Source organism: Equus przewalskii, chromosome 18, assembly GCF_037783145.1.
Source record: "Equus przewalskii isolate Varuska chromosome 18, EquPr2, whole genome shotgun sequence".
Classification (NCBI taxonomy): domain Eukaryota; kingdom Metazoa; phylum Chordata; class Mammalia; order Perissodactyla; family Equidae; genus Equus; species Equus przewalskii.
In genome coordinates this window covers 34440462-34463851 of record NC_091848.1, presented here as the reverse complement: position 1 = coordinate 34463851, position 23390 = coordinate 34440462, and the positions used below count along the sequence as shown (strand labels likewise).

Genomic DNA, 23390 nt, shown 5'->3' with positions numbered 1-23390 from the left:
CATACCTCAGCTACTTCCAAGGAGGGTTCCAGATGCTTATAATGAAAACATACGTGCAAGAAAGATAAAATTGAATCAAAAAGAGAAAAATCACAAAGTATGTTCAAGAAGGGAGATTATTATACCGGGAACCAGAAGGGAAAGGACTATAATTAAAGAAAAAATTTTGACTGATTTAGAGATTTATAGTCAGACCTTTTCATCCACTCCCATCCCCTCCTCCATCCCCCCAGCTCTGCCAATTTGCAAATGAAGGCACTGCCAACACTTACGCAAGGCTGTTTTCAGCCCATTACAAGCCACAGCGGTGAAGCCTGCCGTGCTGCACAGGCTCTGAAGCCGGGGAGCAGTGTGCTCTCATCACCTGCCATGGGTACCTCCCTGGGACAGAGGAATACAAAAAGGCCACCCAACCTGAGTCAGATCACACACCTAGAGGGGTAGACGCAGCCCAGGGAGCACATGCTCAGTGTTAAGGGGACACACATAAGTACCACAGGAATTCAGGCATGGAGGGCTGTAACTCGGAGGGTTCTGCAGGAGGGATTTAGCGTAGGCACTGAAGAAAGGTGGGCTCTGCTCACGGGGCTTGGGTGGGGAGGCCACACAATTAGCAAGGCAGGAATTTGCATGACCAACAGCCACAGGACAAGCCCTGCAGAGGGCGTGTGAATGAGAGGTGCGATTGGGGAGGGGGTGGGGGTAGACAATGAGCACATGCTTTGCTCCAGAACTATATGACACAGTGCGGGTCAGTGTGGATATAGGACCCATGCAGGTCAGAGAGCAGAGGAGAAGCACAATTCAAGCTGCATTCCAGGGCAAGTCATCTGCTGGATGGCTGGAGCAGCAAAGTAGAAGCTGGGAGATGACCCAAGGGGCCACTGCAAAAATCCAAGCCTGTTTTAAGGGGGTGGGGGCGGGTTAAGGACCTGGATCGGAATGACGACAGTGGAAACGACAGCAAGAAAAACATGAAGAAATAGTAGTATTTGGTGACTGGATATTTAGGGAAGAGAAACGTCAAGAAGCACTAAGGTTAAAACTTGGGTGATGTATATCTATTAGCCACAGGTAGAAAAATAGTTAAAAGGTTACTAAAGCTTGTTGCCAGTAAGGGTAAGTGAGGAACGTCAGATAAACTAGATCTGAACCAAGCAGCGAACTGTCAGAGAAAGAAAGGGATCTATCATCGATAGAGGTCTTTTCTAGACATAACACCACAGGGAAGTAGATATTTTTGATCAAACGACTCTCACAAGATTTAGGAAACGTTTTTGTACGGATTCACAGGGTGGAACATATGGGACTTTCATCTTGTCTTTAGTCCTCCCATCTGCGAGGTAAACGAACCTAATTTTAGACATCCTACAGAAAGATTACATCACCCCTTCTAATCTTTTCTTCCATTAGGAAACTCTATCTTGTTTCACATGCTAATTGTTTTGTGAGCTTCTATATAGTTAAAAAAAATCATCCTATTCTAGTTAAAAACTGTCCAAATGAAATTGGTCATTAACAATTGATTAGCGGAAATAGGGATGAATAGATGCTCTAAACAAGTAGTTTATTCCTACTTTGGGTAAACACCCGTAGTTCCTAAGATTAGTCTAGAGCCTATTTAAAGGAGTGACCTAACCTTTTTTGAAAACACACACGTGAGAAAACAAGTCATACTGTGCTAAGCGTGGAAAGGCCGACAAGGCAGTGTGCTGTCTGCATGCGAAAGGGTCAAGTGTCAGACCAGTCGGGGGCCAGCTGTGGTTCAAGGATTTCCTGTTTGCTGCACTAGAATTAGATTTCTGTTAATCACATAATATTAGTAAATTTAAGATGTGGAGAGGTTACCACCTAAAGAAAATTGGCAGGTAATAATTTTAAAAAACAAACTATAAGCCTTTGGTGTTCAACAAACTAGAGTTTCTCAAAAGATTAGGGCTGTCTCCATGGACGGTTTTCTAAATCGTAGGGTTATTAGATAATCTCACGTTTCACAAATGGCTGTTATCACTTGTTGCTCAGATTGTTTTGTTCTCATTTACTACTATCCTAACTAGACTACACTTTCCCCTAGGACACCAGCAATGAGAATCTGCCACTAGTCACTGGCACGTCCAGATATTGGATCATCCAAGCGTCATTCTTGGGTATTTGAAATTCTAAAAACTCTGAATTGCTTATTCTTGCAGTCTCCTACTTCAGGCACAAATTTGTTCTGTAACCAGGCTCTTGGGATCTATTATTCCGCATTTAAGATGAAAGGCTCCTGTGCAACTGCCAAAATGTGTGGATGCTCACAGCAGAGATGGAGGTAGGGTGGGGGATGGCCCATCATGGCTGTCAGATCAGAAACCCATTTCTGCTGCTTCTCCTTGTTCCTACAGGCCTGGAGTTGCAAACAAGTACAGAAATATAGTGGGAAAACTGGAAATAATCCAAAAGTCCTTCAACCAGTGAATGAATAAATGAACTGTGACACATTCACAAAATGAAATACTACTTGGCAATGAAAAGTAAACTGCTGATACATGCAGCAACATGGATGAATCTTGGATACATTTTGCTAAGAACCCACATCCCAAGTGCTACATCAGATAGGATTCCATTTAAATGACATTCTGGGAAAGGCAAAACTATAGGCACTGACAAGAGATTAGTGGTCATCAGAAGTCGGGGGTGGCAGGAGGTATTGACTACATAGGGACAAGCACAAGAGGAATGTTTGAGACAATGGAACTGTTCTGTATGTTCAATTGTGGGAGTGGTTACACAACTCTATGCATGTGTCAAAACTCATAGAATTGTACACCATAAAGAGAACTTTACTATACATAAAAATATATATATAAGTTAGTTAGGATAGTGGCTTCTCTTGGAGTAGGAATAGTGACTAGAAGGTAGCTGTGGGGGGCACCTGGGATGCTGGTCGTGTTCTGCTTTTTGAGCTTTATGCTAGTTATTACATGGGCGATGTTGGTTTGTAAAAATTCACTGAGGTATATATACACTGACAATATTAATACATTTTATATGTGTATATTATACTTTATTTTCGGAGGAAGGTTAGCCCTGAGCTAACATCTGTGCCCATCTTCCTCTACTTTATATGTGGGACGCCTGCCACAGCATGGCTTGGTAAGCGGTGTTAGGGTTTGAACTGGCGAACCCTGGGCCACTGAAGTGGTGTGTGCAAACTTCACTGGTACACCACCAGGCCGCCCCCTGTTATACTTTAATAAAAACAAAGAAACCTGGTGGGAGGGAATTCTAGCGTTCACTGTCCTCTTGTCTTCCTCCCCTAATTCTTCCTATATCTGTTTAGTTTAAATAGAAACCACTAGAAAAACCATAGTGTGAAACTCCCTGGTCAGGGTGGTACTTGTTGCTAAGCCTCAAACAATAATACCAGGTTACCTGACCACCAAGTTCACAATGCTGTCTAGGAGACCAGGATTTTTTTTGCCAGCTCTCAGTAACTATATCTGGGGGTGGAATGGAGAAAGAGCTGGTAGTGGAAAGACGAGAAAGCAGTCAATGAGTAAGCAGTGACTACAGTCATGCATCCCTTAACGACGGACACGTGTTCTGAGAAATGCGTCCTTAGGCAATTTCATCGTCATGTGAGCACCACAGAGTGTACTTAAACAAACCCGGATAGTATAGCCTACCGCACACTTAGACTATATGGTACTAATCTTGCGAGACCACCATGGTATATGCAGTCTATCATTGACTGAAACATCAGTTATGCAGCACATGACTGTCTTCTATTCTTAGTCAAATTGAATGAAAGAATATATTTCTTATCCGGGCAATTTAAGTAGTTCTTTTTAGGCCTGTTTCTAGACTCTCAATGTCCTGGAGAATTGCTAAGGACTGTTGGGTCTAGTACCATGCAGAGATGTGAGAATGGCTTATAAAATCTTGAAGTCTTCCAGTTCCATGTTTAAGGTTGAGTTAGGACAGGTCAAAGTCACACCATCTCCGACAAAGCGTAAGTGTCCTTAGAAGAAGAGATGAGTAAACATGATTATAGGGACCGAAATGTAAATAATTTAACTAAAACTCTGTCAAAGAAAATTTCTCTATAGATAACGAAGAATGGTGGACCATATTCTTCCATCTTCTGCTACCAACCGTAACACACTTAAGAGCGAAGGGAAGAACAGGTATTGAGTCATGTTATCCAACGCTGTGACTGGTGTTTGGTACACACTATTTTATTTAACCCTTATAACAATCCTGCAAAGTAGTCATTCAAATTCCATTTAAAATATGTCAAAATGAAGGCTCAGGTTAATCTATACAAGGGGAGTTGGAACAATTCCAGGCTTCTAATTCCAAAGGAACAGGGAATTAACTTTCAGAGTATGCTATGTGCTCACTCCCTTTATCTGTAATCTTATTGGTTCTCAAAATATCTCCATTTTACAGACAAGTGAACAGAAAGAGGGAGGACAGCTGCCCAAGGTTAGCTACAGAACCAGGAAGAGGCAGAGCTGGCATTCAAATTGAGCTCTGATCCCACAGCCCACAGTCTCCACATTACGGTCTTCTGCTGCCAAGGCCAGGGAGAGCTATCCTGTGCAGTTCTGGAGGGAGACACACGGCATCTTCAACACTGGACTGAAACACCAGACAATCTAAAACTTGAGTCAGAAAAGTGATGATCCTCATGCTTTCCCGACACACACACCTCAACACAATCTCTTAAATTTACTTATTTACTTTCTTTTAATCAGTAATTCAAACCTCCAGGGTCTGAATAACCCAATAAATTGAGCTCACAGCATGGGAGGAAAAGAAACTGTTATGGTAGAAAGACCACCGTTCCAGGAGCCGGGAGGGAAAGGCTCTACCCCTCGCCCTGCGCCTGATTCGCAGTGTCACTGGCTCACGCACAGGGATCTCCAGGATTGTTTCACCACATGTAAACTGGGAGTATTCAAGGCAGAGAATCTTGGAGGCTAACTGTTCACTCTCATACTTTAGAAAACAAATTTTCTTATTAGTGAAGGCCCCAAGTTGCCGTCTTTGGAGTTTACAGACTATGGAGTGGCTGAGCAGGTACTGGTAAGCAGAGTGTACTCCGCCGCAGTGGGCTCTGCGAGCTGGCTTCCCTCGTTCTTTGAGGAGCCCCAGGCAGATCCAGAACAGGAAAGCAAACAGAAATGTGGAGTTACATTTCAGAGGTTTTTATTTTATTTTATTTTATTTTTTTTTAAGATTTTATTTTTTTTTCCTTTTTCTCCCCAAAGCCCCTCGGCACATAGTTGTACATTCTTCGTTGTGGGTCCTTCTAGTTGTGGTATGTGGGACGCTGCCTCAGCGTGGTTTGATGAGCAGTGCCATGTCCACGCCCAGGATTCGAACTGACGAAACACTGGTCCGCCTGCAGCGGAGCGCGAGAACTTAACCACTCGGCCACGGGGCCAGCCCCACAGAGGTTTTTATTTTTTGCCAACTTAAGGATATTAAGAAGCATATTAAAAAATATGGACTATTTCATAAACCATTTGAAATGGTAATATCCCCTGTGTATTACAATAGTAGGCTTTTTCTAATGAATACGGGTTTATTTTTGGTTCTAGAGAAGTTCTTTGTACATCACTGTGGCAGTGCTATGCTGACTTGTTTCCTAGAAACAGTCCTTTCAGTTGTGATGGGAATGACTTGTTCTATGGGTCTGTCCTTACTTATTGTGTGACTCTGGGCAAGGAGCTTTATCTAAGTCTTTCTTTATCTGTAAAGGGGAACTAAAATAACCTAAGTCACAGTGCCGTACATACCAGGGGCTGAAAACGAGGCAGCACAGAGATTAGGAAGAACTGGGCAGAGACTCGGATACAAGCACCGAGTGCTGCCTCTTACCAACTAAGTCGTCCTGGACGGGTGAATTCACTGAAGCCTTACAGTGGGGCTAGGAACTCTTACCTTCTTTTCTTAAAATTAAATGATAATATACTAAAGTAGCTGTTGCATAGTAGCACTAAGCAATTAGTACTTTTATTAATAATTCTATACAATCTAGAAAGCTGCACAAAAGTATTTTCTTACCAAAAAAAGCACTTAACAAGGACATCCAGAAAGCAAGATAACATACAACTTAACACATAAATGGCATCATTTTATAATCTCTTGATATGTTACATGTGATCAGGAAATACTTCAAAATGGCTTACACTGGGTCTTGCTGTAAGGTGATTTCTGGGGCTCTTGAGATCATTTCACAATACTTTTCTTCTAGTATGTTTACGTTTGGTAACAACCTACTATATTTGGTGTTAACAGCTATAGTATATATTTCAATGTGTTAACATACTCAGTTCTAAAACCTACAGAAGAAATTTTGATTAGGCTGCCTAAAGGCTCTTGAATTCAGTTTCTAAATTACATGATGCTGCAAATTGTTCCAAGAAGACATTAGCTTGTAAAATAATTTTCTCTTTCAGAATTCAAGACACATTTAACATATGGATTTTACAATAAAGTTTATTAGCTGTTCTCCTCTTTCTCATAAATGGAATGGATAATGTCGATAATTTTTTACAAACCAGTACTCATTTGTTTAAGAAACTGTAATGAGGAGGTTGTCAAAAACACATATTTAATAAACAACTCCAAAAAAGCAATGGGAAGCCAAACAATATTATTAATATAAAAGACCAGAGAAATTGATTTCTGAAATCGTATCTACCTTTCACTAAAATTTCTTAAAATTGCTCACCATAAAGATCTGTGCAACTCTAGTGCAGAGCAGCTACGAGAGATGAAGAGGTGTGCCGTCTGGGGGAAAACACTCACACACACGAGGCTTTTGCCTGTTTGCCTATTAATGAAAGGAGAACTGGAAGGAGGCAGAGGACCAGATCCAAACCCAATGACAAGAATAAGAGTAACAACAACAAAAAAAACCAGGAGCCATTTGAAAACTTTTGTAGAAAAGAGGAGAACACGCCCATACTTTTACTTGTAATCTAATTTCCCTAAAGGTTTCTTTCCACAACCATCATACCCCTGGTTCTCAGTTCACATGATTAAGGAAGATAAAGTCTAATCAATTAATACTTAATTTAAAAAAACCAAACAAAAAGAGTAGGTGGCAAAAGAAAAAATATATTTTAAATATATATATATGTTTGTGTGTGTGCAACTATGTAAAGAAAATAATTCCCATAGTTACAGAGTTTAAAGAAAGTTTTATATATATTTATATATATATATTTTATTATAACAAAATAGGCAGTTATTGTGGGTAAAATATTCATTAAAATCTGACCCCTAAGAATACATTTAGAGTTTTATTAGGAATTGGACTCCTTTTCCATTGCCATAATGATTATTACGTCACCACTGTAATGTCCGTCTTGTCTGTACTATGTCTATGAAATATTCTCAACCTTACACGTAAAAGGTGAGCTCCCCTAGCACCTAAACATGGCCTCAATTCAGAAAATGTGATGATCATTATGTATCAACAACTTTTGGAAGACACTATAAATAGTGTTGCACAAGTAGATTAAAAACATTTAAACATTGCTATTCCTAGCAAATGTATCAGAAAAAAAAACACTCAAACAATAAAAGACTTTAAGAACTCTTATGAAAAATGAATATCCCTTGTGAAATTATGAAAGTTAACCCAGACATTAATTTTGAAATTAAAAAACATATATTTCCTTATATATTCCTATAATGAAATATTTGCTTTGATAACAGAAGTCAATTGAGAAAGGACTTGAAAGCTAATACATTGGCCAAACCATGCTATTAAAGTTAAGCGTGCACTGTTGCTCAAAGTTTACTAAATCACTGATTAAAACCACTGTTCTTTCATTTATACTGAAATTTGAAAAGAATGTATATAAAGCTTTTCTGAAAATCTCTTAAAGTTACTTTCCCTTAAACATTAAGGAATTCTACCACAATTTCCCCATCTCCCCAAATCCTTAATAGCTGGTCAGGCCATTCCATCTTCAGTTCTGAAAAATGGCCACGAACCAACAGTGATAGAAAATAATACAGATGCTACAACTGGAAGGAGACACTAGATGTCAAAAGTAAGTGTAGCTGCAGACCATGATGAGTGGGATATGGTGCAACACGGGAGGAGTACCGAAGACAGACTCCAGAAGGAAAGGGCAAAGAAGAGTCAAAGAAAATAAGACGGTGGAAAAGAGAAACAGAAACATCAGTCCTCATAACTTTTCTTTTGCTGGAACCCAGATGTAAGGACCAGACTGCTCTTCTATGATCTGCTTCACTTGGTTGTAAATGTCTTCCAGCGTATCTCCCTGTACAATAGCTGTAATGATGGAAACAAAATCAGAAATCTCCATTAATCATCTATCTTCACCACTACAATTATTGGTGAAATAGCATAAGCGAAATCTTAGAAACAGTTACTCATCCAGAAGAGACACCATTTACATATTGTTTGCTTAGTAAAAACTGCTCATTTCATTAATTTTCTTATTTGAAAAATATAAACATTTTTATTTTAAAAATTGATCAAAAAGTAGGACTTGGTGATTTTTACTTTGTGTATTGGGGAAATACACACTAAAGTATTTAGAGGCAAACAAAAGGGCATCTGTCTGCAACTTACTCTTAAATGTTTCAGAAAAAAATCATAAATGTGGTAAAATGTTAACATCTGGGGAACATGGCTGAAGAGTGTATGAGACTTGCCAGTACCATTCCTGTGATTTTTCTGTAAGTCTGAAATTATTTAAAAAAAAAGAAAAAAGAAAAAAAGCATAGGGGTTACCCTACCACGATACTCATGGTACTCAGTGTGAACACCAAGTATAAGCTGATCATTATTTCAAACAAACAAATGACAATAACAAAAACTTGTCCAAATGTATCAAAGGAATAATTTAAAGGACAAAATGAATGAGACAAGATTGTTTGGGAATTGCTGCCCACTCTTTCCTTTTTAAACAAATAATATTTTAAAATGGGTCAAAATTTACAAAGGATAAGAGAAAAGTCAGTTTCATGGAAGAAATCTGGTCTGACTCTATTTTTCTCCCATCAGGTATGAATTATTCCTATACATGCTGTCCTAATCAACAATTTAAGAGACAACAAATTTTAGGATTCCCCATCACCCTGCCTAGCTTAAATGAATTATTCTGAAAATGACAGGACTAATTACTACTAATCACTACTGGTAGATGTGGGCATAGTTCAAAATCCATTTCAATGCATCAGTTCATATTGTTCCAAAGCAAAATTCTACCATTAAGGGCACTGCCACACATGATGCCAACCTGTGAAATGTTCAGTAAATTCTTGCTCCAGTTTCATGGCTCTCTCAAACGTCTTTCTGGCCTGTTCTTCTGTTAGACGCTTATTCATTTCCCTGGACAAATACATTTAGACATTGGTAATTACTACACTACGATACTTTTTGAAAAAAGATGACAAAGGAGAGAAGACACACAAAAAAAATCACGAAAAGTTGAGCTCTGTTGAAAATACGTCATTAAAAACAAGATTCAGTCACTAAATATATAGCTTTATACCTCGGAATGACAGAAGGGTTTCAACACAATTTTGCATTGGCTCAACGCAGCCAAAAAAACTACGCATGAATTTGACAGTTTTGACTTTGATGAAAGTTTCATATTAAACTATGACATGCAGATCTACCTATTAATTTATAGACAATAAAGGGGACACATGAAATTATTAAACAACACTGAGATGGCAATCAGCAAAATACAGTCTGGGGAAAACTCTGCAGAAGAAGAGAGATGGAGGAAGAAGCTATAGATTAAAAGACTTAATTGTCATGAACAGACCTTATTTGGAACTTGATTCAAACAAACAAATAAAAAAAAACATAAACAAAACTAACGAAACAATCAGGAAAATAATTATCTGATGATATAAAAAGATTTTTGCTCTAAGTATGATGACACAGTAATGTTTTTAAAGAAGGAATTCTTATCTGTAAAATATATACTGAAATGGATGACATGATATAATATCTTGGATTTGTTTCAAAATAACCTGGAGTGGAAGGGTAAGGAGGTGGGGGATGGATGAAACAAGATTGGTCACAGCTGTTGATTACTGTTCTTGCTGATGATGGGTATATGGGAGTTTGTTCCCAACTTAAGAGGGAAAGTTTTCAATACTTCACCATTAAATACGACGTTTGCTTTGATATTTGATAGATGACATTCATCAGATTAAGGAAAGTCCCTTCTATTCACAGTTTACAAAATGCTTTTGTCATGAATGGATGCTAATTTTATTGAATGCTTTTTTTGCATTTATTAAAATGACCATATGCTTTTATTCTTAAAATCTGTTAATGAGGTACACTACACTGATTTTTAAAAGTTAATTAAAAACTGTGGTAAAATGTACATAACACAAAAGTTACCACTTTAACCTCTTCTAAGTGTATAGTCCAGTGGCATTAGTAACTTCACATTGTGCAACCACCACCACTATCCATCCCTACAGTTCTTTTCATGTCGTTAAACCAAAACTCCATACCTATAAAACATGTCTCCCATTCTTGCCTCCCCTCAGTCCCTGGCAACCACCATTATACTTTGTCTCTATGATTCTGACTACTCTAAGCACCTCACGTAAGTGGAATCCTAAGTATTTGCCTTTTTGTGGCTGGCTTGTTTTTTTTTTTTAAAGATTTTATTTTTCCTTCTCCTCAAAGACCCCCAGTACCTAGTTGTATATTTTAGTTGTGGGTCCTCCTATTTGTGGCATGTGGGATGCTGCCTCAGCATGGTTTGATGAGCTGTGCTAGGTCCTCGCCCAGGATCTGAACTGGTAAAACCCTGGGCCACTGAAGCAGAGCGCACAAACTTAACCTCTCAGCCACGGGGCTGGCCCCTGCGGCTGGCTTTTCACTTAGCATAATGTCTGCAAAGTTCGTCCATGTTGTAACATATTGCAGAATTTCCTTCCTTTGTATGTATAGACCACATTTTGCTTATCCATTCATCCACTGATGGACACTTGGGTTTCTTCTATGTTTTAGCTCTTGTGAATAATGCCACTATGAGAACATGCGTGTCTTTTCAAGACCCTGCTTCCAATTCTTTTGGGTATATACCCAGAAGTGGAATTGCTGGATCATACGGTAGTTCTATTTTTAACTTATTGAGGAATCACCATATTATTTTCACAGTGGCAGTACCATTTTACATTCCCACCAACAATGCATGAGAGTTCCAATTTTTCCACATCCTCACCAGCACTTGTTTTCTGGTTTTTTTTTTTTTTTGATAGTAACCTTTCTAATGTGTCTGAGGTGGTTGTCTCATTGTAATTTTGATTTGCATCTCCCTAATGATTAGTGATGTTGAACATCTTTTTATGTGCTTGTTGCCCATTTGTATATCTTCTTTGGAGAAATCTCTATTCAAGTCCTTTGCCCATTATGAATCAAGTTGCTTGGTTTTTTGTTAAATTTTAGGAGTTTTCTATACATTAATCTCTTATCACATAGATAATTTGCAAATATTTTCTCCCATTTTGTGGGTTTCCTTTTTACTTTGCAGATAGTATCTTTTGTTTTTTTTTTTTTTTTTGAGGAAGATTAGCCCTGAGCTAACTACTGCCAGTCCTCCTCTTTTTGCTGAGGAAGCCTGGCTCTGAGCTAACATCCGTGCCCATCTTCCTCTAGTTTATACGTGGGACGCCTACCACAGCATGGCTGCCAAGCAGTGCCATGTCCGCACCCGGGATCCGAACCAGCGAACCCCGGGCCGCCGAGAAGCGGAATGTGCGAACTTAACCGCTGCGCCACCGGGCCGGCCCCCTGCGGATAGTATCTTTTGATGCACAAATTTAAAAAAAATTTTAGGAAGTCCAATTTGTCTTTTTTTCTTTTGTTACCTGTGCCTTTGGTGTCATATCCCAGAAATCATGGTCAAATGCAAAGTTGTGAAGCTTTTGTGCTATGCCCTCTCCTAAGAGCTTTATTGTTTTAGGTTTTACATTTAGGTCCTTGATCCATTATGTGTTAATTTTTGTATATGGTGTTAAGTAAGGGTCCACCTTCATTCTTTTGCACATGGATATCCAGTTTTGCCAGCATCAGTTGTTGAAAAGACTGTCCTTTACCCCATTGAATAGTCCTGCATCCTTGTCAAAAATCAACTGACCATTTATGTGAGGATTTATTTCTGAGCTCTCTAATTCTACTCCATTGGTCTGTATATCCGTCTTTATGCCAGTATCACACTGTTTTGATTACTGTAGGTTGGTAGTAAACTTCGAAATCAGAAAGCGTGTGTCTTCCAGTTCTTTTGTTCTTTTTAAAGATTATTTTGGCTGTTTGGGGTCTCCTGAGATTCCATACAAATTTTAGTATGGGTTTTTCTATTTCTGCAAAAAATGTTACTGGGATTTTGACAGGGATTGCACTGAACCTGTATATCACTTTGGGTAGTACTGACATTTTAACAATATTAAGTATTTTAATCCATGAACATGGGAGGTGTTTCCATTTAATTATATTGTCTTTAATTTCTTTCAGCACTATTTTCTAGTTTTCAGCATGCAAATCTTTCACCTCCTTGGTTAATTCCTAAGTATTTTATTCCTTCTGATGCAGTAAGTGAAACTGTTTTTATAATTTCCTTTTCAGATTGTTCACTGTCCATATATAGAAATGCAACTGTTTTCTTTGTGTTGACTTCGTGTGCTGCTACTTTGAAGAACTTATTAGTTCTGATAGTTCTTATATGGAGTCTTTAGAATTTTCTACAGATAAGATCGTATCATCTGCAAACAGTCGTAATTTTATGTCTTCCTTTCCAATTTTGGATGTCTTTTTTTTCCTTGCCTAACTCCTCTGGCTAGAACTTCCAGTACTATGTTGAATAGAACTGGTGAAAGCGGCATCCTTGCCTTGTTCCTCATCTCAGAGGAAAAGCTTTGTGTTTCATCAACAAGTATGAAATTTGCTGTGGATTTTTCATACATGGCTTTTATCAGGTTGAGGTAGTTTCCTTCTACTCCAATTTTGTTGCGTGTTTTTATCATGAAAGTGTGTTGGATATTGTCAAGTGCTTTTTCTGCATCAGTTGAGATGATTGTGTGTTTATTCCCCTTCACTTGTTGATGTTGTGTATTATATTGATCGATTTTCTTAAGTCAAACTGTCCTTGCATTCCAGGAACAAATCCCACTTAGTCATGGTGTATAATCCTCTTAATATGTTGGTGAACTCTATTTGCTAGTATTTTGTTGAGGATTTTTGCATCAATGTTCATAAGGGATAGTGGTCTGCAGTCTTCTTTTCTTGTGATATGTCTGTATGACTTTTGTATCAGGACAATGCTGGCCTCTTAGAATGAGTTGGGAAGTGTTTCTTCCTCTTCAAAGTTTGAGAAGAATTGACATTAATTCTTTTAATGTTTGGTAAAATTCACCAGTGAAGCCATGGGCTTTTCAAGGTCCCGGGCTTTTCTTTGCTGGGAATTTCTGATTACCAATTCAATCTCCTTACTAGTGATAGGTCTATTCAGATTTCCTATTTCTTTGTGAGTTAGTTTTGTAGGTTTTGTTTCTAAAAATTTGTCCATCTATGTTATCCAATTTTTTGGCGCACAACTGTTCATAGTGTTCTTATAACCCTTTTTATTTCTGGAGAATTGGTAGTAATGTTCCCACTTTAATTTCAGATTTTAGTTATTTGAGTCTTTTTTTCTTAGTCCATCCAACTAAAGATTTGTCATTTTCTGCTGATCTTTTCGAAGAACCAACTTTTGGTTTCATTGATCTATTTCTCGTTTTCTATTCTCTATTTTGTTGATCTCTGCTCTAATCTCTATTTCCTTCCTTCTGTTAGCTTTGATTTAGTAGGTTTTTTTCCCCTAGTTCCTTAATTGTAAAATTAGGTTGTTGATTTGAGGTCTTCCTTGTTCTTTTTTTTATAACATAAATACCTATAAATTTCCCCCTTACCACTGCTTTTGCTGCATCTTGTAAGTTTTGGTACGTTGTGTTACTGTTTTCATTCGTCTCTAAGTATTTTCTAATTTCCCTTGTGATTTCTTCTTTGATCCACTGATTGTTTAAAAGTGTGCTGTTTAATTTCCACAAATTTGTGCATTTTCCAGTTTTACTTTTGTTATATTGATTTCTAACTTCATCCTGTTATGATCAGAAGATATTTTTATGTTACCTATCTTTTGATATCTACAGAGACTTACTTAGTGGGCTAACACATGATCTATTCTGGAAAATGTCCCATGTGTACTTAAGAAGAATGTATATTCTGTGGTTGTGGGGTAGAGTGTTCTGTATGTCTCTTAGGTCTAGTTCGTTTACTGTGTTGTATAAGTCCTCTATTTCCTTACTTATCTACTGTCTGGTTGTTCATTCCATTATTGTGAGTGGGGTATTAAGGTCTCCAACTATTATTGTAGAACTATCTGGGGCTGACCCTGTGGCTGAGTGGTTAAGTTCGTGCGCTCCGGTTTGGTGGCCCAGGGTTTCACTGGTTTGGGTCCTGGGCACGGACACAGCACCGCTCATTAGGCCACATTGAGGCAGCATACCACATGCCACAGATAGAAGGACCCACAACTAAAATATATAACTATGTACAGGTGGGATTTGGGGAGAAAAAAAGCAGGAAAAACAAAAGATTGGCAACAGTTGTTAGCTCAGGTTCCAATCTTTAAAAAAAAACCTATTTTTCCCTTCAATTATGTCAGTGTTTCCTTCATATAGTTTGATGATTTGTCATTAGGTACCTAAACATTTATAACTGTTATATCATCTTGCCTTTCTGAACTTTTTATTAATATATAATGTCCTCCTTGCTGCATGTAGCCTTTTTTTGACTTAAAGTCTATTTAGTCTGATATTAGCATGGCCCTTCTACTCTCTGTTGGTTACTAATTGCATGAAATATCTTCTCCCATCCTTTCACTTTCAACTTGTTTGTCTTTGGATCTTGTGTTTTATCCATTTTACCAATCTCTGTCTGTTGATGGGAGAGTTTAATCCATTTACATTTAAAGTAATTACTGAAAAGGAAGGACTTACTTCTGTCATTGTGCTATTTCTTTTCTATATGCCCTGTAGCTTTTTTGTCCCTTATTTCCCGCATTCCTGTCTTCTTTTGTGTTTAGTTGATTTTTTGTAGTGGAACGTTAAAATTCCTTTCTCATTTCCTTTTGTATATATTCTGCAGCTGTTTTCTTTGTGGTTACCATGGGGATTACATTTAACATTCTAAAGTTATAATACTCTGATTTAAATTCATACCAGTTTAACTTCAATAACATGTAAGAACTCTGCTCCTTTAACATCTCCACCCCCACCCCTTTCAGTTACAGTCACAAATTTAGATTTTTATACATTGTTTGCCCCAAAACATGAACTAATAGTTCTTTTAAATGTCTTAGTCTCCTAACTTATGTAGAAAACAAGATTTGGAATTCAGAAACCAAAGGTGCAGTATACTATTTTACACTAATAATTGTTCTTTTTTCTTTAAATATATTAGTCTCATATCATGTAGAAAATGAGTTAGAATGAGTTGGAGCCAGTTACAAACCAGTTACAAACCATTGTTATAATACTAGCTATATAACTGACCATGTATTTATCTTTATTTAGGTCTTTATTTCTCCATACAGCTTCAAATTACTATCTAGTGTCCTTTCATTTTACCTTGCAGGATTCCCCTTGAGAATTTCATGCTGGGCAGGTCTATGGTCACAAACTACCTCAGCTTTTGTTAATCTGGGAATGCCTTAATTTCTCCCTCATTTTTTTTCTTTTGTTTTGGTGAGGAAGACAGGCCCTGATCTACGCCAATCTTCCTTTATTTTGTATGTGAGATGCCACCACAGCATGGCTTGATGAGTGGTGTGTAGGTCCATGCCTGGGATCCAAACTCACAAACCCCAGGCTGCTGAAGCAGAGTGCACAAACTTAACCACTACATCACTGGGCCAGCCCACTACCTTATTTTTAAAGGACAGTGTTTCCAGATACAGGATTCTTGGTTGACAGGTTTTTTTCTTTTAGCACTTTGAATATATTGGCCACTGTCTTCTGGCCTCCAAAGTTTCTTATGAGAAATCTGCTTATAATCTTATTGAGGATCACTTGCATATGATGATTCACTTCTCTCTTGCTGCTTTCAAGATTCTTTCATTGTCTTTGTCTTTTGAAAGTTTGATTATAATGTGTCTCAGTATGGGTCTCTTTGAGTTCATCTTTCCTGGAGATTATTGAGCCTTTTGAATGTTTATATGCATATTTTTCATCAAATGTGGGAAGTTTTCAGCCATTATTTCTTCAAATATTCTCTCTGTCCATCCTCTCTCTCTTCTATTTCTGAGACTCCCAGATGCATATAATTATCCACCTGATGGTCTCTTAGGCTCTATTCACTTTTCTTCAATCTTTTTTCTTTCTGTTCATCAGCCTTGATAATTTCCACTATTCCATCAGGTTTGCCGATTCTCTCTTCTGCCTGCTCAAATCTGCCTTTGAATTCCTCTAGTGTATTTTTCATTTCAGTTATTGTACTTTTCAGCTCCAGAACTACTTCTTAGGTTTTCTATCTACTGATATTCCCAATTTGTTTACACATCATTTTCTTGACTTTCTCCACATCTCCCTTGAGTTCACTGAGAATCTTTAACACAGCTGTCTTAAAGTCTTTGTCTAGTATATCTGCCATTAGGTCTTTTTTAGGGATAGTTTCTGTTGATGTATTTTTTCCTTTGAATAGACCATACTTTGTTTCTTTGTATGCCTTGTGAATTTCTGTTGAAAACTGGACACTGGAATCCTATAATATGATAATGCTGGAGATAAAATTCTCCCTCTTCCTAGGGTTTGCTTTTTAAAAAAAATTGCTGTAGGATACTTCCATGTCAGGGATAAGCATGAGGTATATACATTTAAGGTCTTCTCAGGTCTTTTCTGAGCCTATGCCTTTCCCTGGGTATGTGTAGTGACTTTCTAAATTCCCCCATATATGTGAATGTGCAAGTCTGGCTCCAAAATGGGGAAAAAGGAAAAGTAAAGTGGGGGAAAAAAGGCACTAGTCCCTTAACTCCATGGAAGTCCCTTCAGCCCAAGGGGTAGGGGCTTGCAACAATGGCAGTGGGGTTTGCAACAATGGCTCCCTACCTCTGTGTCTGCAGCTCTACAATCAGAAACATCAATCCGCTATCAGAGCACAGATCCCCAATATTTGGAGGACAGGGTCCTTATTGACCACTTTGGTTCCCACAAGCACAGATCCCCAATATTTGGAGGACAGGGTCCTTACTGCCCACTTTGATTTCCACAAGCTTTGTGCAAGCTGCTCAAGGAATGTGTGCATGGCTGCCTGCTATAGGTCTGAAGGTGGGGAGATGGGTAGCTGCTACCACGCTGAGAGCTGAAATTAACCAAAATTAACCATTCAGACCTTCCCCTAGAAGCTGCAAGCCTTTGATAGACTCCTGAATTCCAAAATAGTTACATCAGATTCTGCAAGTCCAATTATCGTCTAGGTTGGGAGATGTATTCCTGGTGCTTCCTACTCCATCTTCTCTATAGCTACACCACTGATTAATTTTTAAATGTTAAAATAGCCTTCATTCCTTGAACAAACCCAACTTGGTTGTTATATTTTACTTTATTAAAAAAATTAATTGTTCGATTCAATTTGCTCATATTTTGGTAAGGATTTTTGCATCTATATTCATGTTAAGACTGGCTTGTCATTTTCATTTCTTGTGAAGTCTTTGTCAGGTTTTGGTACTAAATTAATGCCCACAAAATTAGCTGAAGAATTTGTATAAATCCTCTTGGCCTAGTGTTTTGTTTGTGGAAAGGCTTTTCATGGCAGAGTCCAAGTTCTTCAACAGGTACAGAACTAGATTTTTTATTTCTTTTTTTCCTTTTCTATTTCTTTTTTAAGATTTTTTTTGAAGTATAACTTTCAAACATAGAAGAGGAATATCATAAATGTACAACTTAATGAATTTTCACTTACTTACACTTACCTGTGTATCTAGTACCTAGATCAAGATACAGAACATTACAGCAGTGCCCTAGAATCTGGGTGTGCTCACTCTAGTCACCAACCAACTCTACTCTCAGAGAGTAACCTCTGACTTCTCTAAGCAGTGATTACATTTGGAATCATTTGAAATCAGAAAGTATATAAACAGAATCATGGAGTACATACATTTTTAGGTCTGGATTTTTTTTTTTATTCAAACTACGTTTGTGAGATTCTTCCACTACTTTTGTGCATGGTTGGAGATTGCTCATTCTCATTACTGTAGAATATTTCACTGTGTGAATATGTCGTAATTTATTTATGTATTCTCTGATGAGCGTTTGGATAGTTTCTGGTTATTCTGAATAGCACTTCTGTCAGCAATCTAGTGCAGTTTGGTAACATATGGAAGCATTTCTGTTGAGTGTATATCTAGGAATGAGACTTCTGAGTCCTGAGCTATGTGTACGTTTAGCTTTAGGAGATACTACAAACAGTTTACCAACGTGGATGTACCAATTTACACTCTTATCAGTGTTATATGAATTTCAGTTGCTCCACATCCTTGTCAACATTTGATACTTTCTGTCTTTTTCATTTTAGCTATTGTGGTGTGTTGGTGGTAGCATATGACATTTTGGTTTTAACTTGCATTTCCATGATTAATTGAAGACCATCTCATATGTTTACTGACTATTTGAATATCATCTTTTGTGAAGCGTCCAAGCCCTTTGCTCATTTTTCTATTGGGTTGCCTGTGTTAATCTTTTTAATGTATACGGGATGTGGAGTAACATTCCCACTTTCATTCCTTATATTATTTATGCCTTCTTTATTTTCTTTTCTTGATCTTTCTTATTAACATTTTATAGCATTTTCAAAGAAAACATTTTTGGCTTTGTTAATCCTCTCAACCATATACTTGTTTTCTATTTCTTCTTTGAATTTGACTGCTCTTTTTCTAATTTCTCAAAATCTTAGATTTTCAACATTTATTTCCTATTTGACTTCTAACATTCTTTCCTAATATTTAAGGCTGTGGGTTTTTCATCACTAAGGCTACTATATCCTCCAAATTTATTTATTTATTTATTTATTTACATGCGAGGGGGTGGACGATAACTTCCAAATTTATTTACTTGACAATTTCATTACTATTTAGTTCAAAACATTTACTAATTTATGCTGTGATTTCTTCTTTGACCTATTCAGAAGAATAACACTTAATTCACAAATGTATGGGGATTTTCTAGTGATCTTTTTATTATTGATTTCTGTTTTAATTTCATCATAGTCAGAGAATATTTGTTTTCAATCATTTGAAACGTATGGCTTAGCATATGATTAGTTTTGGTAACTGTCCTATATGCACTTGAAATCAATGTGTCAATTTTACAGATGTTGAGCACAGTGTTCTACATATGTCTGTCAGGTAAAGTTTTTAATCTGTGTTGTTCCATAGCTTTACTGATTTTTTGTTTTCTTATTCCATTACTTGCTGACTGATGTCTTAAGTTACAACTGTGGAATTATTTTTTTTTCCTGTATAGTTGTCAATTTATAAATAGAATTTATGTATTTTGAGATTGTGCTATTAAGTACAAACAAATGTATGAATATATCTTCCTGATGGAGTGAACCTTTTATTTTTATGGACTGTCCCTCTCCACTAATACTTCTTGCCTTAAAGTATACTTTGACAGTAATATAAACCAGCTTACTTTCAGTTAATGTTTGGACAGTCTGTCTTTTTTCTGTTGTCTTACTTTCAGCCTTTCTCTAGCCTACTATTTAAGGTATGTCTTATGAAAGCAACATATAACTGATGGGTTTCCTAACACACTACCCCCCAAACATGGCACCTTGGCATACTGAATATTTTAAGCTGAATGAATTTAAAAATGGCAGGTATAGGAAGGACTCTGCGACCTTCACCTGAAGCAGGTCATGAGATCCCCACATGAGAGGTCACTTCTCTACACCTGGAAGAAAGGAGACCCTTATCTCCGAAGATGTAGGGATGCCAGGAGGAATCTGAACAAAGAGGCCTTGTTAGTTTCCCCTAGTTTACTACTCTTGGCTCATATCCTTCAGTCCAATCACATTTTCCCATGACTTTCCACTCTTCAACAAACTCAGTATAAAATGCTCAGGTTTAACTGTTTCTTCGGGTCTTCATTTCCTTATGAAGGCTCCTGTGTTACATAAGACTTAAATTAAGTAAATTTGTATGCTTTTCTCTTGTTAACTTGTCTTTTGTTACAGAGGCCGAGCTGAGAACCTAGAAGAGCAGAAGGAAAAGATTTTTTTCCTCTTCTACAAGAGTAATATATAGTGGTTTATTTTTCCTTCATCCATCCTGACGATTTTGTCTTTTAATTGGACCATTTAGTCTAGCATTTAATTAATGAAAATTCTGGGTTCATTCATACCATCTTACTATCTGTATACTTTTTGCACCACCTATTCAATATTTCTATTTGCTCTTTCTTTTAGTTTTTATTTAAGTCCTATTTTTTGCCCTCTATTAGGTAAACAGTTATACATTATTTTATTCTCTGACTGGTTACCCAGAACTGCACTGTTCTATTTAGTAGGTACTTGCCACATGTGACTATTTAACCTTACAATTCAAATCCACAGTACCTCCTACTTCAGTATATTATTGTTGATGATGATGATGACAGCAGTTAATATCATAGAGTGCGTATTTAATCCTCACAACAACTGAGGTGGGGATACCACTATAATCTCCATTTTACAGAGAAAGGAACTGAGATGCTGAAAGGGTAAGTAAATTACTCTAATAAGTGATAGAGACTGGATTTGTACTTAGAGGCTGTGCTTTAGGCATTTACACTTACATGATATTTTCCATGGATTTGGGTTTAATAAAAATGGAGATTGGGTAAAGTTGTGCAATCTGTAATCTCTTTATGGCATTTCCAGACACATCAAGGATACAGTGTTTGCCCTAAAATAGAGGGAATAAAGAAGAAAAACAAGTGAACCAAGTATTTTCAATTACATCAGAGGTACATTTCCTACAAGTACAAAATCTGGATTTTGATATGTTTGGATCCTGTTCACTGTAAGCAATACGTAATTTTTGTTAGCAAATTTCAGAGGGGAAAGGAAATGAAGACAATGCATAATGACTATGAGTAACTAATTTTCCATTCTCAGATATCGCATTTAAAAAGGAAGGAAAACTCAGTTCTCTTACTCCTAGTTTCCACTGACCAATAACGTCTCATAACGGCAACCAGTATGGGGTTCCTATCTTCTATTTTGCTGAAAAAGGGCATTAAAAAAAACAAACACCCCAAGCTACCATCTTACCATAACCATCAATTCATAAAAGGATGTATGATCAACAAGAAGGCAAAGAGCCTAGAATAAAGGAGAATCTTTAAAATTGAATACATTTAAATTTGTAAAACCTCACTACCACTACTCTATCCTATTTCTTATTTTACTGGGGACTAGCAAAAACTCTTATCACAAACTGCCATTTGGATCCAGTTCTAGATCTGAGACACTTTTCTGACATGCTCAAATTCACTGACAAAGGCCATTTAGGTTTTTTAATAAAGACAAGCAATTCCATGTTAAATAAGGTTGTATTTATAATAAATTATAAAATCAAACAGATTTTATAAAAAACAGATTATATAATGTTATAAAATCAAACATTTTATTATAACATTTTAAATTAGATATTCCCCTACAATGGATTTTGTAACCTAAGGACTTGAGCCCACTTCAGTGAATGATAACTTCAATTTAGTAGGAATATTTAAAATAAAAAATTTAATATTGTATAAATACTTCAAACATATAGAAAAGAAAATAGCAGACACACATATACCCACCATCTACTTTTATCAGATATTAACATTTTACCTGATTGCTCAGAAATTAAAAAAAAATTTACACTGAAACATTAATATTCTATCATGTTTGCTTTATTTTATCGCTCTCTCTATATGTTCATAATAGCTTGAGAGAAAATCGCTGGCATAACACTTTTTCACCCCCATTTCCTAAAAACAATGACATCTCCTACATAACCACAGTATAATTTCAGGTGGCCATCTAATATCCTTTACTGCAAAAGAAAAGAAAATTTCTTGGTCCCGGATCCAATCCGGGATGAGACATCCCATTTAGTTGTCTCTTTAGTCTCTGAATCTGGCACGGTTCCCTAGTCTTTGTCTTTGAGGATCTTGATATTTTTTTTTTTTTTTTTATTAATGTTATGATAGATTACAACCTTGTGAGATTTCAGTTGTACATTTTTGTTAGTCATGTTGTGGGTACACCACTTCCCCCTCCGTACCCTCCCCCCACCCCCCCTTTTCCCTGGTAACCAACAATCAGATCTCCTTCTCAATATACTAATTTCCACCTATGAGTGGAGTCATATAGAGTTCGTCTTTCTCTGACTGACTTATTTCGCTTAACATAATACCCTCGAGGTCCATCCACATTGTTGTGAATGGGCCAATTTCGTCTTTTTTTATGGCTGAGTAGTATTCCATCGTGTATATATACCACATCTTCTTTATCCAATCATTAGTTTCTGGGCATGTAGGCTGGTTCCACGTCTTGGCTATTGTAAATAATGCTGCAATGAACATAGGGGTGCAACGGACTCTTGAGATATCTGATATCAGGTTCTTAGGATAGATACCCAGTAATGGGATGGCTGGGTCATAGGGTATTTCTATTTTTAACTTTTTGAGAAATCTCCATACTGTTTTCCATAGTGGCTGTACCAGTTTGCATTCCCACCAACAGTGTATGAGGGTTCCTCTTTCTCCACAACCTCTCCAACATTTGTCGTTCTTGGTTTTGGATGTTTTTGCCAATCTAACGGGGGTAAGGTGATATCTTAGTGTAGTTTTGATTTGCATTTCCCTGATGATTAGCGATGATGAACATCTTTTCATGTGTCTATTGGCCATATTCATATCTTCTTTTGAGAAATGTCTGTTCATGTCCTCTGCCCATTTTTTGATCGGGTTGTTTGTTTTTTTGTTGTTAAGTAGTGTGAGTTCTTTGTATATTATGGAGATTAACCCTTTGTCGGATAAGTGGCTTGTAAATATTTTTTCCCAATTAGTGAGCTGTTTTTTTGTTTCAATCCTGTTTTCCCTTGCCTTGAAGAAGCTCTTTAGTCTGATGAAGTCCCATTTGTTTATTCTTTCTATTGTTTCCCTCAACTGAGGAGTTACAGTGTCCGAAAAGATTCTTTTGAAACTGATGTCAAAGAGTGTACTGCCTATATTCTCTTCCAAAAGACTTATTGTCTCAGGCCTAATCTTTAGGTCTTTGATCCATTTTGAGTTTATTTTGGTGTGTGGTGAAA

At 37.2% G+C, this 23390-nt stretch overlaps 1 protein-coding gene across 26 annotated transcripts in view; it reads right to left on the bottom strand.

Annotated features, from left to right (window-relative positions):
* Window positions 1–6474: 6474 nt before the first annotated feature.
* The window catches only part of DLG1 (discs large MAGUK scaffold protein 1), a 262589-nt gene continuing 245673 nt past the window's right edge, over window positions 6475–23390 (bottom strand). For all 26 annotated transcript variants that reach the window (XM_070583431.1, XM_070583434.1, XM_070583435.1 and 23 more), the window contains 3 exons: window positions 20881–20990; window positions 9279–9370; window positions 6475–8305 (listed from right to left, as the gene is read on the bottom strand). In XM_070583431.1, coding sequence (XP_070439532.1) covers window positions 8199–8305; window positions 9279–9370; window positions 20881–20990 — 309 coding nt within the window. In that variant the 3' untranslated portion in view covers window positions 6475–8198. The remainder of the gene's footprint in view (window positions 8306–9278; window positions 9371–20880; window positions 20991–23390) is intronic.